Source organism: Anopheles coustani, chromosome 3, assembly GCF_943734705.1.
Source record: "Anopheles coustani chromosome 3, idAnoCousDA_361_x.2, whole genome shotgun sequence".
NCBI classification, from domain to species: domain Eukaryota; kingdom Metazoa; phylum Arthropoda; class Insecta; order Diptera; family Culicidae; genus Anopheles; species Anopheles coustani.
In genome coordinates, this window is record NC_071288.1 from 74,187,234 (window position 1) to 74,202,267 (window position 15,034).

Sequence of the window (15,034 nt, forward strand, 5' to 3'; positions counted from 1 at the left end):
CCGGCGATGGGTTGGATGGATTCGTAAAACCATTTCCAGACGCGGACTTTTAGAGTCAATTTGTTGTTGACTTATTTCCATACGCTCCGCCGACTCTCGCGGCCGAACATCGTGGCGTACGGGGCGACGACGGCGGTGATGATGATGATGATGGCAATGACGACGGTGCTGCCCTCGGGCCTTGATAAATGTGGTGCTAACATGAACACCTTTCCCGATATGGTCACTTTTCGCCGGTGGTCCCCTCCCGAGGGGTCGGGAGTGTTTGCAGAGATGCAAAAATGGACACCGCCGGAGCGAAGGGGTCACCTTATGCGCGACTCGTTGACCGCAGCGCTGGAATGCGGGGACGAATGGGCGGCCGCACTGCGGGAGCCGAGTGTTATTGATATGCTGATGATTTTATTAGTAATGATAAACAAGGGCAAAAATGGGAAATACTTTGCGAACCAACAAATCACACCATCTTTGCATCTTTGAGAAGAAAGGAAAACCTCATTTGCAAACATTATTGGATAATTTTTAAAATATGACCAAATTAATTGGGTAGTTAGAATCATTGCAATGGAATTTTTTATTTTATTTGAGATTATAATATATTTTTAATAAAGATAACGTTTGCATTAAAAAATAGACAAATTTCAACGACTTTTCATGTAAAAACGATCACGTGGATCACGTGACCAAAAGTTTCGGTAAAGGACCGTGAGGCCGCTTTACTGGCGGTCAGAGTGTTTTTAAAAGTACTTAAAAGATGTGTCTTTTCGATACCGCTTCTCCTTTTTCAAACAAATTATTTTCTGTAGTAAACGATTCGCTACCGCACGGAACCTGTTAGCATTGGATTTTCATGCCGAAATTAACCTCCACTTCGCTTGATTTACCGAAACGTGAAACCATTAGCACTTAAACAAACAATTTTGACTTTATGATTATGAGGAGGGTTATCTTACCGAAAAAGTAAGGAATTAGACTCCTAGTTCAGGATTTTCCCAGTCCAGGAAATATTGTTAGTTGGTTTCAAGAAAACATCGAGGAGATATATTCTGACGGAATGATCAAATGTTACATAAATGTGCTTAGTGTTTCATTGTAGAAATCAATGTAAGAACAGTTGATTCAAACCAAAAATTAATCTTCGTGTCTGCAACGTTGCAGTTGCTATTGTTACATACATAAATTTGTATTTATGAGATTTTTATTAATCATATTCATTCTATAATAATTGCAATCGCTTTGCATAGTCTCCAAAAGGACACGATAAAACTTCTTCTTTGTGACTTTGTTCTCGTCGATCAAAAAAGATCGGACACCCTTAGCCAAGTACCGTTGATCCGTCCATTCAATCAAACAGCTTTTCTGTACTGCCAGCGAATAAAAACGATCCCATCCCGGGAACAAAAAACAACCCCCGGGCCATAAAACATATTACCGGTATAATTTATGTCCCTGTGGAGAAAATATATGTCCTCCCGGTGCGAACACACGCGCATACCCTTCCTCCCCGCGTGGATTTTCACGCAAATATTTATCGATTTTTCAGGCTTCCACGGCCGAAATAAAATGCGCGTAAAGGGGGTAACACAACGATGGGACGCTGATACTCTGACTCGTTCTTGCGCAGCGTACCCGTGGCCGTGCAGCGTTCGATCGATCGATGGCTATCGTCCGCTTTGCGGAACGTATGCAAAACGCGATAGCTCGTTGCTGTCTCACGCTAGACAAAAATCGATCGCAAGGTGAGAGGATGGTCGAGGCTTGTACGCAAACACGCACGTTCGTCGCTTGCCAGTGCGTTGAAGTCTAGTGTTGCCGTTTGCATTACGCGCTAGAAATGCTGCTTTGCATGAAGCGGGACGCGCTGATTTGAGCGAATAAATTGCACAGATTCGTTCCCTCAGAATCGGAGATGCCTTTCCCTTCGGCCTAGAACAGTGCCGCGGATTCTCTAGAGATTTCCGGGATTTTACATACGCATAGCAAACGGCGGGATGAGCTCGCTTCGTGTGGGTAAAGGGAACGCATCTGATACCACAGGGGAGATTATGCGTTTCTTCTCGTCGCCACCAAAACAGACAGTGGTGTCTCGAAGCCCAGGGAGAGGCAGCGCACTAAAATGGTCAGGATACCAAATTGGTTATTCCGAGCGCTAGTGTTTTTATTCCTCCAATTGCGAAAAATGCCGTGAATATCATTACATCCGAGCGCTCGTCGCATGCATCGATCATGACTGGATTTGGGGCTCCGGGACTAATATGTTTGTGATTTGCAAATTGCTTAGCCATCGGCGGTGAGGTTTGCGTTGCGCCCTGCCTCTTCCTCCCCCCTTGGACCGGGCCTTACCACGATCCCTTAAACGCGCAACACAAGGGGGGGGATGCTGCCGTTGGGAAAAAGTGGTCATCGCTCGCGTATGGTAATGGGCACAAGCCGGTGCCGCACTTGGGTAGACCACGCTTGCCCAACCCCTCCCTCTCCCTCTTTTTGCTGCATGCCCACGAGAACAAGTATTTCAAGCGCTTTCAGCAACGGTTTAAAAGGACGAAGAAGGGAGAGAGAGAGAAAAAAATCGCGTGAAAGAAACGGATAACCAACCGGGAATAAAACAACCGTTCTTCTTTATGGCAGCCGAACGCGCGCAATCGTAATGCGCAGGTTGTGTGCGAGCAATTAACTAATGTCTTGCGACGAATGATCGACATGTTCGTTAGCGATACCGGCTTGCCGCTTGGCAAAAACCACCCCAAAACAATGTTGAAAATGTGACCGGCCGTATATTCGTGGCGGCGTACGTTTTTCGTTGTGTTTTTCTACTTGCTTGTCTTTTGCGAATAATTTTCACTTTTAAAGCATGTTTTTGTAGCGCGTTAGATAACCTCAAGCGCAATAATAGTGGGTTGAGTTATTTGCATGTGATGCGGAACATAGTTTATGGATGAAGCCTTAAAATTTCCTTAACCATTGACTAAATTTTGAAATGTTAATTTACGAACGTATAAGAAAGGAATTCCAATTTGTCAAGTTTAATGATAATTTAAAGTAGTTCATTCTTGTCACTCATTTCTGCAACAACTTTCAAAACTTTGTTTTAGGTCGCTTGAAGTAAAAAAAAAACTAAAAAAATAAAGCTTAAGAAAAAATAACTTCAAATTTAATACTTTAAAAAAATATGCGGTATTTTTATAAAGAATACGATTCACTTCTAAGCAAATTAACACTAGAACTACCGCGATTTGCGCCCTTGAAACTTTACCACAATTTATGTTCAATATTAAAAATACATTTTTATGTTTAAATGCATAAAACTAAAGATTCCATTGGATGACTGAAAGTCATGTATTAACATTTGGTAGAATTGTTAAACCTTAAGAAATAAATATGATTGAAAAAGAACCTGAGAACCTGACCAGTCAAAATGATTGTTCCGGTAGTTCTATTAATAGGTAGTTCTGTTAATGTCATTAGCCATTTGATACTTTAAAACTTGAAAATTAGAAAAAAAAACTGTTTATATGGTTCTTTAGAAATTTTGATGGATGCTTTCATCTGTTATTTGCCTATTTTATTCGGGTACCAGAAGCAATAAATTAACCATTGAAATATTTGGTTTGGCGTTTTTAGTTCACCACAAGTAGTTATTTTGGAACTATGCTACAGCCATAAACAGTCCCCCAGCATACTTAAAATAAATGTATCCACCAAGATTGTAACACATTCCGAAAATACAAAACCTCCTTTGTGACGAATTGTTGACTTTCTCAGCCAAAACATTTATTTACCAATCCTTCAGCCAGCGCTACATAAATGCTACATCATATTTACCAGCACGTCAACCTGCCGAAACGAAATTAAAATCATTAACCCATCCATTTGCAAGCGAGCACCTACAATTATGCTTCATCTGCTACCGCCGACCGCACCGAGCGTTGGTTTAAAAACAATAATCAATCATATCTTGGCGGTGGAGATTCGTATCTCAAAATAACGGTTGCTTCTTTCGCCTTCGCTTCCCGGCGCAAAGCGACAATGGCGCAACGTCACCGCTGTATCAATCGATTTGTTTCGCACCTTTCGACACCACGACCTTTCATTTCCGGCTCGCGGGCTCCGTGGCCGCTCGCCGGATGTAATCATCGTGTGACATGGGGATTACAGCGGCGCGACACCTTTCGCGCGGGATAAAGATCTGCTGGGCCGGCGCACTCCCAACTTCGCACCCAACTCCCGTGCTACTTAATTTATTTTTAATCATTACCGACCTGGTCGAGCCGGTCGGTGGTGGACAGTTGAACATTGTAATTACGTCGTTAGACCACCGACCGCGCGATGCGACTGTCATTGTTGCTAGCCACGCGAAAGTGTCTGTGGGTCGGTGAGGATCGATTTTTCACTTTTCAATTTCCGCACACCATCAGCGGGATGTTAGTCCTCTCTTTCTACGAATGTTGTTTCTTTATCCAGATTTGGGGTTTTCTCTTCCGGTATCCAAAACCATACCGAGTTCCCACGGGCAAGGTTATGCGTGATCTCTCTTAATGAGTTCGTGAGTCAACCTACGAACAAGTGATACGAAAACATTCATTACACGTGCCATTTACATTTTGCTGATGTAACAAAAGCAGTATTCGCTGCTGGTTTTACGTTTTTCGTTTCATAAACAAAAGAGAGTGAAAATATAGATGTCAAAATTAACGTTAGATTGAACAGATCTAATAAAACAGATGCTTAGTTTCCAAGTCTTAGATAATATGGAAAAGTTGGTTTCAAATATTTCAAAATTGTTTTATCTTCTTGAATTACTTTCAGCCATTATCATGTTTCTGGTTACATTCACTTTCTGATCCAATTTTGAACAACCACCTTCTAAACTTTTGTCGGCAAACCAGAACCGGTAGCGGCAGCGCTAAAACAAACCTCCGGGCAGTCTCCAGAAAGTGTTTCGAGTGAAGGAAAAGCCCCACCCAAGTTTCTAATAGAGTCGGCCGAGTTACACACATTTTGTTTTTGACTACATCCCCTTTCGCCAAACGCCCGGCCGCTACGGCTTTAATTAGGTAATTAAGGTTGAAAACACATTGTTAAGCGGTTGATTAATGCGCTTTTAATGCGCGAAACATGATAAATGCTCGCAAAAGGATACTCCGGCGAGTTGGGTTCGGATTTTTGGAGCATTTGCTTGCTGTTTGTTGGAGAAGGAGAGCGTGCACTTCTTTCGGGGTTTCGTTTCGCCAGCACACGAAGCAATAACCAACCAAAAAGGTGGAGTTGTTGGATGGATGGTGCAATTTCGGGATTTGCGATAGCGCCGGTGGATAATCCGCATTAAACCTGCTGCTTACGCGCGCTCGTGTAGTCGAATTAATTTGCAACTAATCAAATCTGCCCTGTGTAAGGGAACGTTAAACGACGCGATAAAACGTACATCGCTTCGGTGTTTTCGGTTAGCTTGCAACGGTACGCGTGCGGAAAGTGAGCCGTTGCAAAACCGGCTGCATTAAAGTGCATTCGGTGCGAGCAGCAATTAATCAATTCAACAATCTGGCCCGTACATCATTTAACAGGATCATAAAAATGAGAAAAAACACCAGCACTAACCCATTCCGAAATAGTCCCTTGGGTTGTAGTTCGAGCAGTTCAAAGTGTCACGGATAAGGTGGTCACGGCTCGCACTGTCTTTAATTATGCGGGTTTGCTCGAATGCCGAAATAAATAATTCACCAGAACGACCCGACTCATTTGTCGGCAGATACTGGCGGCGTGATAAGCACCCATGACCTATGCCACAGGATTTCGGGAAATTCCACCGAATAAAGAACCGAACCGACGTGGAGAACCTGTCCGGGGTTTTGTAAAGTGAACGATTTTTGGTACGAATCGGTCCATACGGCATGAAGTAGGAGTGTGTGGATGAATAAATAAAAACAAAAAAGGCACCACGATGCAGACTCCAAACTGTGTGCCTTAACGTCCATCCCTCGCTTGCCTTTCGCCTACCGTGCAAAACCCTTAATGGACATAAGCGGGACATAATGAGAAACGTCAATTTTAATGACAAATCGTTACGAAATCAAACACGACGTGATCGTGAGCGGAACATAAAATTCTCCAGCCAGGCCGCCACCCGTGTCGTGTCCCTCTCTCTCTCTCCCCACCCCTTTCCACAACTCTACCTCTGGTGTAGTGCATTGTCTGCATCGGCAGAACAATGTCACCCCATTCATTCTAGCGAGTAGGAACCAAAGTGTTCTAGTGGGTTCCAGTGTGTCCTTGCTCCATTTTCTTGGTCACTCTCTGCACCGAGATTGCTTTGCTTGGAGCCGCGCAGCACCTCCTCCGAGAGATTACCGTTCCGTCGCGGGGTTCGTCGCTTGCGGTCGCGCACATGTTTTTTGTGTCGTTTAGAGCACCGCGAGACGGGCGCGTTGGAGCTGCGAGACATCAATCATTCCGTCAAGTGTGTGTTTCCGTGGGCCATCGAGTGGCCGCTTCAAGGCGGCATGTCGTGTCTCCGCAGGTTCCGGCAAACGAAAGCGAGAATAATAATTTAAAAACGAAAAAGCAGCAAAATAATAGAATCGTTCGAATTATTCTTCCTGGTTGGAAGCCAGCTGATCATGGTGATGATGATGGTTCGTGTCCCTGGATTAAATTAAGCTCCTGGATGTGTCAAACCTAGCGCCCCCGGTGTGCCGATCCTTGAACGTCGAATTCAACGCAATCGCTGATACGCGATCTACGGTTTCGATCGGTGTCTTGGGCTGTTGTGTGCAAATTACAGGCTTCCCTGGATGCAGGAGGGTTAGATAGGGGTGTTTCTTTTTTCCTTCTTCCACTACCCTCCCTTCGACACGGTTTCAACAAACAAGTTGCCGTAATAAAGATATTATAGGTGCGCACGATTCATCACAATCGTGTTTGCGAAACCGCGCTCGACCGCCCCAAGGCCCCCACAGCACGGTTCGTCGTCGTCGCGGAAATACAAATCATTTCCAAATCCGTGGGATTGTTATAACGGGCGGCGGCGGGGCGGTTGTTTCGGGTGGCCCCGGAGTGGCCCAAATTATTTTCGGGTATCAGAAATGTGCGAGCTTCCGAAAATAATTGGCAGGTTCGGAGATGGCGGGCTGATCCGTGGTTGATCATTACTGAGTTCAGAGCTCACCGTGGCTGCCAAAAATAAAGCTGCTGCCTAGTTCAAGGCCGTGGGAAACCGGCTCGGAATTGTTAGAAGAATCTGACAATCGATGCGAACTTTTTTTCGCGCAAATAACTATCATCATTACCTGGAGGTTGTGTAGCGTTGCTTATTTTCCGGAGGAATAGTTGTTGACTTTACTTTTACAATCTTGTACCTCACTCCCTAATTGTACGTTCTTCTGTGTGCTTCTTGAACGAAGGTTTTCGGCTTGAAAAAAAAAACCAAAGGCGCCACATAAATAGGTCAATATTGAAATCTGAAAAACTACACCAACGGAAATACATAATCTTTATGCCCGGCTCGCCCAGCCAACGTTTGTCGCCCATTGTCGCCCGCGTTCGCCTTTTCCTCCGCGATGGCCAAATTAATTGATTGAATTTTACGTTTGAATATTTATGCCCATAAATTTGCATTCTGACGACCGTGAAAAGACGCCGGTTGCACAATTTATACGATTGGAAAATCGAAACCCGACAAGATCGAGAGAGCCGGATCGTGCGTGCCCACGTTCTTCCGAGCCAATTATAATCGTTGATAGATCGCTTCAATCGATTTCGGGATGGAAACGAGCGGCGGTCGTCGGAAAGGAAAAATAAAACATTTCGCGAGAAGCGCTCCTTTTCCCTCCCGCAAAGGCGGATGAATAAATTTCGCAAAGCGCGCGAGCGTGAAATTCGCGTACGAATTGGCCGTGGGTTGGGGTCGATTTTCAAATTTATCAACGCTAAGGATCTGAAGCACGAATATTCGATAGCGATGGATCGATAACCGAACGCTTTTCGGTGATCGATTAATGCAAGCTTAGCAGCATTGTTGAAGGAAGTTAGCATTAAAATCGAAAATTGATAACAGGACTTAAGATACAAACTTCGGGGATGATAAAAGTGCGTGTTGATTCATTATTTGCTCAATCGATTTTAAAGTCCAAACAAATGCTAATTTATGTGACAAATATCAAAACTGGCTTTTTTCTATCTTTCCCTAATGCTTCTCCGCTAGTTTCAACCGATTCTTTTCAACAACCCGTCTCCTATTCTTTCCTTCTCTTCCACAGAATGGACTTGGCAATGACCCTCTGTCTGCGAAAGAGGTAAGTTATCGAATGGAGAAGGAGAATAAATAAAAATTAAGAGCACGACAATCGGCCAAGATCACGATCGCGAGCATCCTGTCGATGAAAAAAAAGAAATATCGGGGGGAGTGCAAACAGAGCAAGGAAAAACACGCTGTTTCCGATCCCAATCTTGATCTGATTCATGGTTCGCATTTTTATGTTGAATGCGTGCAGATATTTCGGTAGCATTTTATTTTTCCTCGGCTTCGTGCGGTGCGTGTCCTTCTCGATGCGTGTGTTGGTGTGGGGGGTTGGGGGTCGCACCGAAAACCGCTAATCATAATTCGTCAACGTTTTGTCCGCACTGAGCAAACAGCTCAATTATGAGTAATTCGCGGGACGAAACAAACCGATGGAACTACCGTTTGCTTCGTCGCCGAGCGAACCCACGGAGAGATCCGATTCGGGCGATAATGAAAATGGATCGTTTTGCTGCCGAATGAACAAAAAAAAAAAAAACACCCAGCATCGAAGGGTGGAAGCATCCGAAAAGCACCCTGAGGCGCGGGGTAGGATTGCGCGTTTGAAGACATAATTCGAATCGGTGCGGGATTTCGGAATCGTCGTCATCGTCATCGACGTCGTTGGCGGAGACACGATCGAGGTCATGGTTGCTCGCAGCCGAAGGCACTTTACGTCGAAACCGATCGGCTCGGAAGTGGCTGATCAACCCTGGCACTGACTCTGCGGCACGCCCGGAGGCTGATTCGGTCGGCGTGCCGTACTTGGCCGGCGCTCGGGTGACCTCAGACGCGACGCCGAGGAAATCGACCGACCGGAAGTCGGTGCTTACGGGTGGAGGAAGGGTACGATTTGTTGCTTCCAGGCAGACTTCGGCAGGGATGCGGTAAACACACAGGGTCTGATCAATCGAACTAATTCTTCTTGATCGTCGGTTATGGTTCTATGCCATATCTACAGATTTTCAACGTTTCAAAATATCGGAGGCCTTGCTTTTTAGAAATTAAACGCTAAGCAGCTCTTTACGAACAAGACTTAAATTGTCATTTGTTCTTTACTAAAAGTTGAATGTTGAAAGAAGAATATTCAAATTACTGTGATACTGTTCAATTCGATAACCTGTTCAGAAATGTTGAAAGTCTTTAAATCTAACTTTGTCTTTGTAATTTCTTCACCTGGACCGTAACAATTTTACACCGATTTCTTCGATTTGTATTTGAAAGAACAAACCTGCAGTAAAATGGTGGTAAATTTTTGTCAGTTCTTTTTTTCTATAATTTATTACACGATGAGTGTGCTTGTGTGCATCTTATTTACTGAAAAACTTCCTTCAAAGTTAGAACATTAGTTTTTGATCAAATTATTTTTTTATTGAGAAAGCTATTTATTTACGAAATTTTGTTATAAAATGTTAGCTTTGCGTAACGAGTATCTCAATAAATTCCTCATTTGATAACAGATGATGATTCTGAATTATGAAAATGTCTGGTAAGAGTCGGACAAGCATAACCGAAGGTTTTTTTAGTAGAGAAGAAAAAACACATTTGATCTGAGAGCGTTCCGATTTAATCTAGTCGTTTTATTCATTTCCCTAAAAAGGATGTATAACGACGTAACTTAAAAATGAATAACAAGATTTGTTGAGGGTTGAGGAAATAAATAAACCGATCAGTAGGAAATAGACAATAGAGGAGTATACTAAGAAGTTGTTAAAATTCGGTACCCTCGTGGTGGGCTAAAAACTTCCAGTATTAGATCCTTCACTCAGGAAAAAATAGGTTTAATTGAGCCAACAGATTTGTTACATCAATTTCTCCAAAAAGCAGCATTCCTATTCGTTTTGCCACGTCTATTTATAGATTATAAGTATTCATGGCAAAGAACTGTTTGTATTAAACATAACTCTATTTTACTCGATAATCTTTTGAGTTGCTTTTAAATTTGTACAGGTTAAAATTATCAGCAAAATAAATGTTATAACCGCATTACACGTCTAACGATTTAATTTTATTATCTCCTCTCAAAATGTGTTACCAACTTTTACCTCAGACAATCAGCTCACGTCTGCCAAGGTGTTGCGGGCCACAAGACTGGCCCCCCCGCCTGCGATTGCGCCTTCAACTTCAACCCGGAGTGATCTTTAATCCTTGAGGGTAGCAAACCAAATCGATTATAAAAGCCCACTCCAGCTAACGAGATGTTGATCGGTCGCCTCGTCTTTGCCACCGACGATCGAACGCCCAAAAACCCCAGCCCGATCGACTTGACCCGCGCTTAGCCCCGCGCGAAACCGAAAGGGCGTCCCTCGCGCCGCCCTGATCAAATTATGAAAATCACCCCCCCCCCCCACACACACACACAAACGGCCGCCCTTCCCGAGTTTGCGCCCATACCTTCACGCCCCGCGGGCGATACTTAACTTTTGTTTTCCTTCTCTTATTTTCGGGCGCGCACAAATCTGCCGAAAGTTCGCTCCCGGCGCTCTGGTGCTCCGTTTCGCGGTGTCGCTCGCGCTGAAGGTCGCCCCGCTGAAGGTGGCCATGGGCCGGTTTCGGTGAAGGTAACGATGCTACGACAGCTGATCGGGGATCCACCGCTGGAAAAGTGGAGCAAAAGACGATCGAGCACGACAAAACCGGCGACAGGCAAGACACGGTCCACGATTCGGAATGCAAAATGGTTCGCCTTTTTTTTCTCGCCTATCAGGTCGTGCTACGTCCGTCCACTCTTTCACAACCACCTCGGGAGGGACTCTCATCGATTGCAGACAAGTTTTCGATCTCATTTGTGTTTTCCGACATTTTTCCCTTTTTGCCAATAAATCAGCCCATCGGATAATTACTCTTATCTTGCGATCGATATCGAATTAAGTTATAAACTGTAAAATATCACAGTTTCAAGCAGGGAAGAGCTGTTTCAAGGAAAACGCGAAAGATGCTTTTTAAATATCGGCTACCCGGAGAATATGTGGAAAAGACAAAAAGGAACTATTAGATAGAGAAGAGAGTACAAATAGAGGTGAAAAGTAGGAAAACGGTATTTTTATTGCAAGCAAATCAAGGAAAACAAAGTCTAAAATTTTAGTTGTTTCCGCAACCACAGTTGACATAATTTCCCTGGATTTTTCTTAAAATAGCCTATCATTTATAACATCATCTATTGCACGACCGGCCATCATCCCGGGCTTATGAGTTCGATAATTTTGGGAAAACACGACGAGAAATCGTCCACCGATTTAAACTCTCTCAAATGCTGAACAATCCGTGCGGCAGTTCAATCTAGTTTGATGCAAGATCGCAGGTGACTGCGGCCCGAAGAAAAGGTTAAACTAAACTGTGTTTTTGTCGTGGAAAACATTATCGCTTCGAGTAACCTAACCTCCGTGCGAAACAAAAAAAAACAACGGACAAAGTAGGGCGAAGGTGGCAACCACTTTGCGGACAAAACGTTCTTAAAACACTCCGCGCTGGAATTGAATCGGGTTCGTTCGGAAAGTAATTTGAGGAAAATGGCACGGTTTGAAGGTGGGAAAGAAAATGTCGTCGTGTTGCTCCCCGACGCTAACGAGACAGATCCCGGCTTGATCCTGATGACCCGTTCGAACAATCGTGAAGTCGGGGCAGCTTGAAGCCTTGTTGGGGGGGTTTTTACACCATGTTTGCCACCAGGAAACACACACTCCAGGGGCTCGTTACGACGTGAATTGCCGTGATGACAGGATCTGTTCGATAGAACCAATTTGCCTGTGAAATGTACGCCGAAAAGGAGTAGAAGTGTGCATCGTTGAGGAAGAAAAAAAAGTGTGAAAATTTGTTCAAGTTCATTTTGATCACTTTTTTTCTATTGAATATTTCTAGAAAAAGAAAAACGAATACCTTCTTAAACCAAATGAGCAAAATTAAACAAAGACCAAAAAGCTCATGATTTAAAAAAAACTATGAACATTTTAAATAAAAAACTTTACTTAAATTCTAAATATGTTAACAATTGTGAAAAAATGTGGAAAACCAACAGAGCATGACCGAAGAGTAACAGTTGAGTTTTATATTTCAAAGAATAAAAAAATTCATAACGAAGGCAAATGTTATTCCCTTTTAGAGCATTGAAAGTAATGTTTAAGAAAAGAAAAACATTCCGATTGTACCTCATTTCCGCACAATAATTGACAAGACAAGATAGGTACAGTAGGTAAAGATTCCTTGTACTTCCTGATAAGGAGTTGCTTAGCTCTCGAGCACGAAAATATGAAACTTAGGATCTCTAACTGCTGTTTTGGAGACTATAGACAGCAATATTTGCATGTTTAGGGACGCAAGATACATTTAAATCTCCATGCTAAAGCTATGCTATTGTAACGGATACTTTCTTTATGCATTCTTCCCACTTTGCATTGCCATTCGTTGTTTGACCTTGCGGTGGTCTGCATTGGTGTTTGCCTCGCCAGCAGGCGCCAGCATCGACCAATGTCCTCGTATTCTTCACACGCCTTCAAACACGTTGCAAAACTGCACCGCATGTAATGTAGCTCGTGTGCAGCACTTCAAACTCTAATGCATCGGCACCCGGATCGCGCGGAACCATGGGGGCGCCCATGTTTTATTGATTACGAATAAAATTATAAATAATTGCTCGACCGAAACGGAAGCAGCGGGAGGCGCGGGCGGTTTCGAGGTATGGTCGGTGATGCTGGTGGCCGCTGGAATGCTGCCCATACCGGTCACCGGACAGAAACCTTCGAGCTGCAAGATGCTCCCGCACTGTTCTCGGGCAACTTTCAACGCAGCAGTTAAGCCCGCATGAGAATGCACGATGTCCGGCGCATAAGGGCCTCGATGGTACATCCTGTTCGAAGTGTCGTATGAAAGCTACTACTAAAATGGATCTTCAACTGTTAAAAAAGATTTTAGTTAATTTATTGTCTAGATTTGGCACATTTTTTAAAGCCTTTATCACATTTAAACTGTATAATTATTGGTTTTGAACATATTCGGGTTACCATTGACTTATTTATTACTTTAATTCGTTCGATTTTCTGATATTTTCATAATATTTCTTAAACTTTCTCGTTATTGTTATTAATTTCTGTCCCTATAGCATTTTCGATATTGTTTCAATTGTTTTGGACAATATATAAATGTTTCATTTATTTGTTAGCCGAAAAATTGCGGTACAAAAAGAACAGCATTCATGTAAAGGAAACAAAATTCTGGAAGTGTTTCAATACTGTGTTTGTTCTTACTCATCTTTGACTTCATTTCGTCTTGCTCATTGCCATTTTAGAGATTGTAAATCACTTTTTCTACCTCGGTCAGCGAATTTCTCCACAAATGTGCTATTTTCCTTAAAAACGATTCCCAAAAAGAGCTTTTATCCAATGTTTCCAAGATTTTTGGTTATTAATTGTAAAATGGAACAGTTTTTAAGTGTAGGGAAACCAAGTTTTACTCAGTGAAACGTTTGATCTTATCCATTTTTGTCTTTATTTCGTTCCGCCAATTGCAAATTATTTTTTCTGGTCTACGATTTTATAGCTTTGTTTTAATAATTTATCTAGTATTTCTATTATAACGTCTCTTATTTTTTAGTTAACTTTAACTATTTCCCCAAAACAGTTTCACTGTTTCATTTATTCTTGATTAATAACACATTTTTTATCAAACTCAAACTAAAAATTGAAAACGAACCATTTTTAAACATAGGGAAAACAAAGTTAGGGAAAATATTTTACTCAATGCACCGTTTGCTTTTGGCTATCTTTGGATTTATTTCGATTCGGTCAACTACCATTGTGGCGAATGCAAATCACTTTTTCCACCCCGCGGGCAGCGAATGATCGAAACCACAACAAGACCAGCTGCTAATGAATGTTCAGCCCTTATGTAAATATACAATTTCACGGCGACAACCTGCCACCGCGTCGCCATTGTACTACGCTGGACCTTTAGCCCTCCCGGGACACCACTGCTATTTGTTTTCCGTCTTCCCTCTTCTCCGTGGCAAGCGTCCAGGCGTTCGATTCGTTCCACTATCAATTCTTCTCCGGGAAAATCAAACATCGCGGGCCAACGGATGGACCGATGGAGGATCTTTCATTAGCCGACGACCCCGTAACGCTACGTACGTGGGGTCGGTTGGGGTCCGCACACATTTTCCCGCCCGCCCACATCGACACTTGCCACGCGCCGCGACACGGCTTCGTTCCGGCGAATGCGCACCCAAAGGCGAACGGTGACAAAGCAATCTGTTCCCTCTCGAGGGGTCGACCTGAAGGGGAACCGACCAGCATCGCCCTCGAGACCCTCGAGACACCCGCTACAATCGGGCACACCGCATCGACGGAACGAATGCAGAAAAATGGGCGCGAAACCAAACAATTGCATCGATCGATTGGACCTTTTACTCGTATGCATTCAACCTCACACACACACACACGTATGTGGACCGAGGGTGCAACTGCAATCGGTTTGACTCCTGGAGCGAACGAATGTAAATTTTAAACGCGCAGTGGAGTTGCGGGCCCGAACGCGGATATGTTCCACGTCACCTCGCCACCCTGGTCAACACAAACAATAGGAGGTTAACTGCTGTAAAGGGTTTGCGAGTGTGTGTGTGTGTTTGTAGGGTAATGCGAGCGCCAGGGGCCGGGTGTGGCACGGCCTTAGAAATGTGACAGTTTCTTGAGATCAAACGGGGTTAATCCGGTTGCTTGGCGGTAAGACTCTATTCAACAGATGAATTTATGTATTGTTTGGTACATACGA

At 43.6% G+C, this 15,034-nt stretch overlaps 1 protein-coding gene across 1 annotated transcript in view; it reads left to right on the forward strand.

Annotated features, from left to right (window-relative positions):
• Window positions 1–273: 273 nt before the first annotated feature.
• LOC131266585 (Krueppel-like factor luna) overlaps window positions 274–15,034 on the forward strand; it is a 102,530-nt gene continuing 87,769 nt past the window's right edge. Inside the window, exons 1-2 of the mRNA XM_058269165.1 lie at window positions 274–408; window positions 8,253–8,288. Of these exons, the coding sequence (XP_058125148.1) occupies window positions 274–408; window positions 8,253–8,288 (171 nt within the window). The remainder of the gene's footprint in view (window positions 409–8,252; window positions 8,289–15,034) is intronic.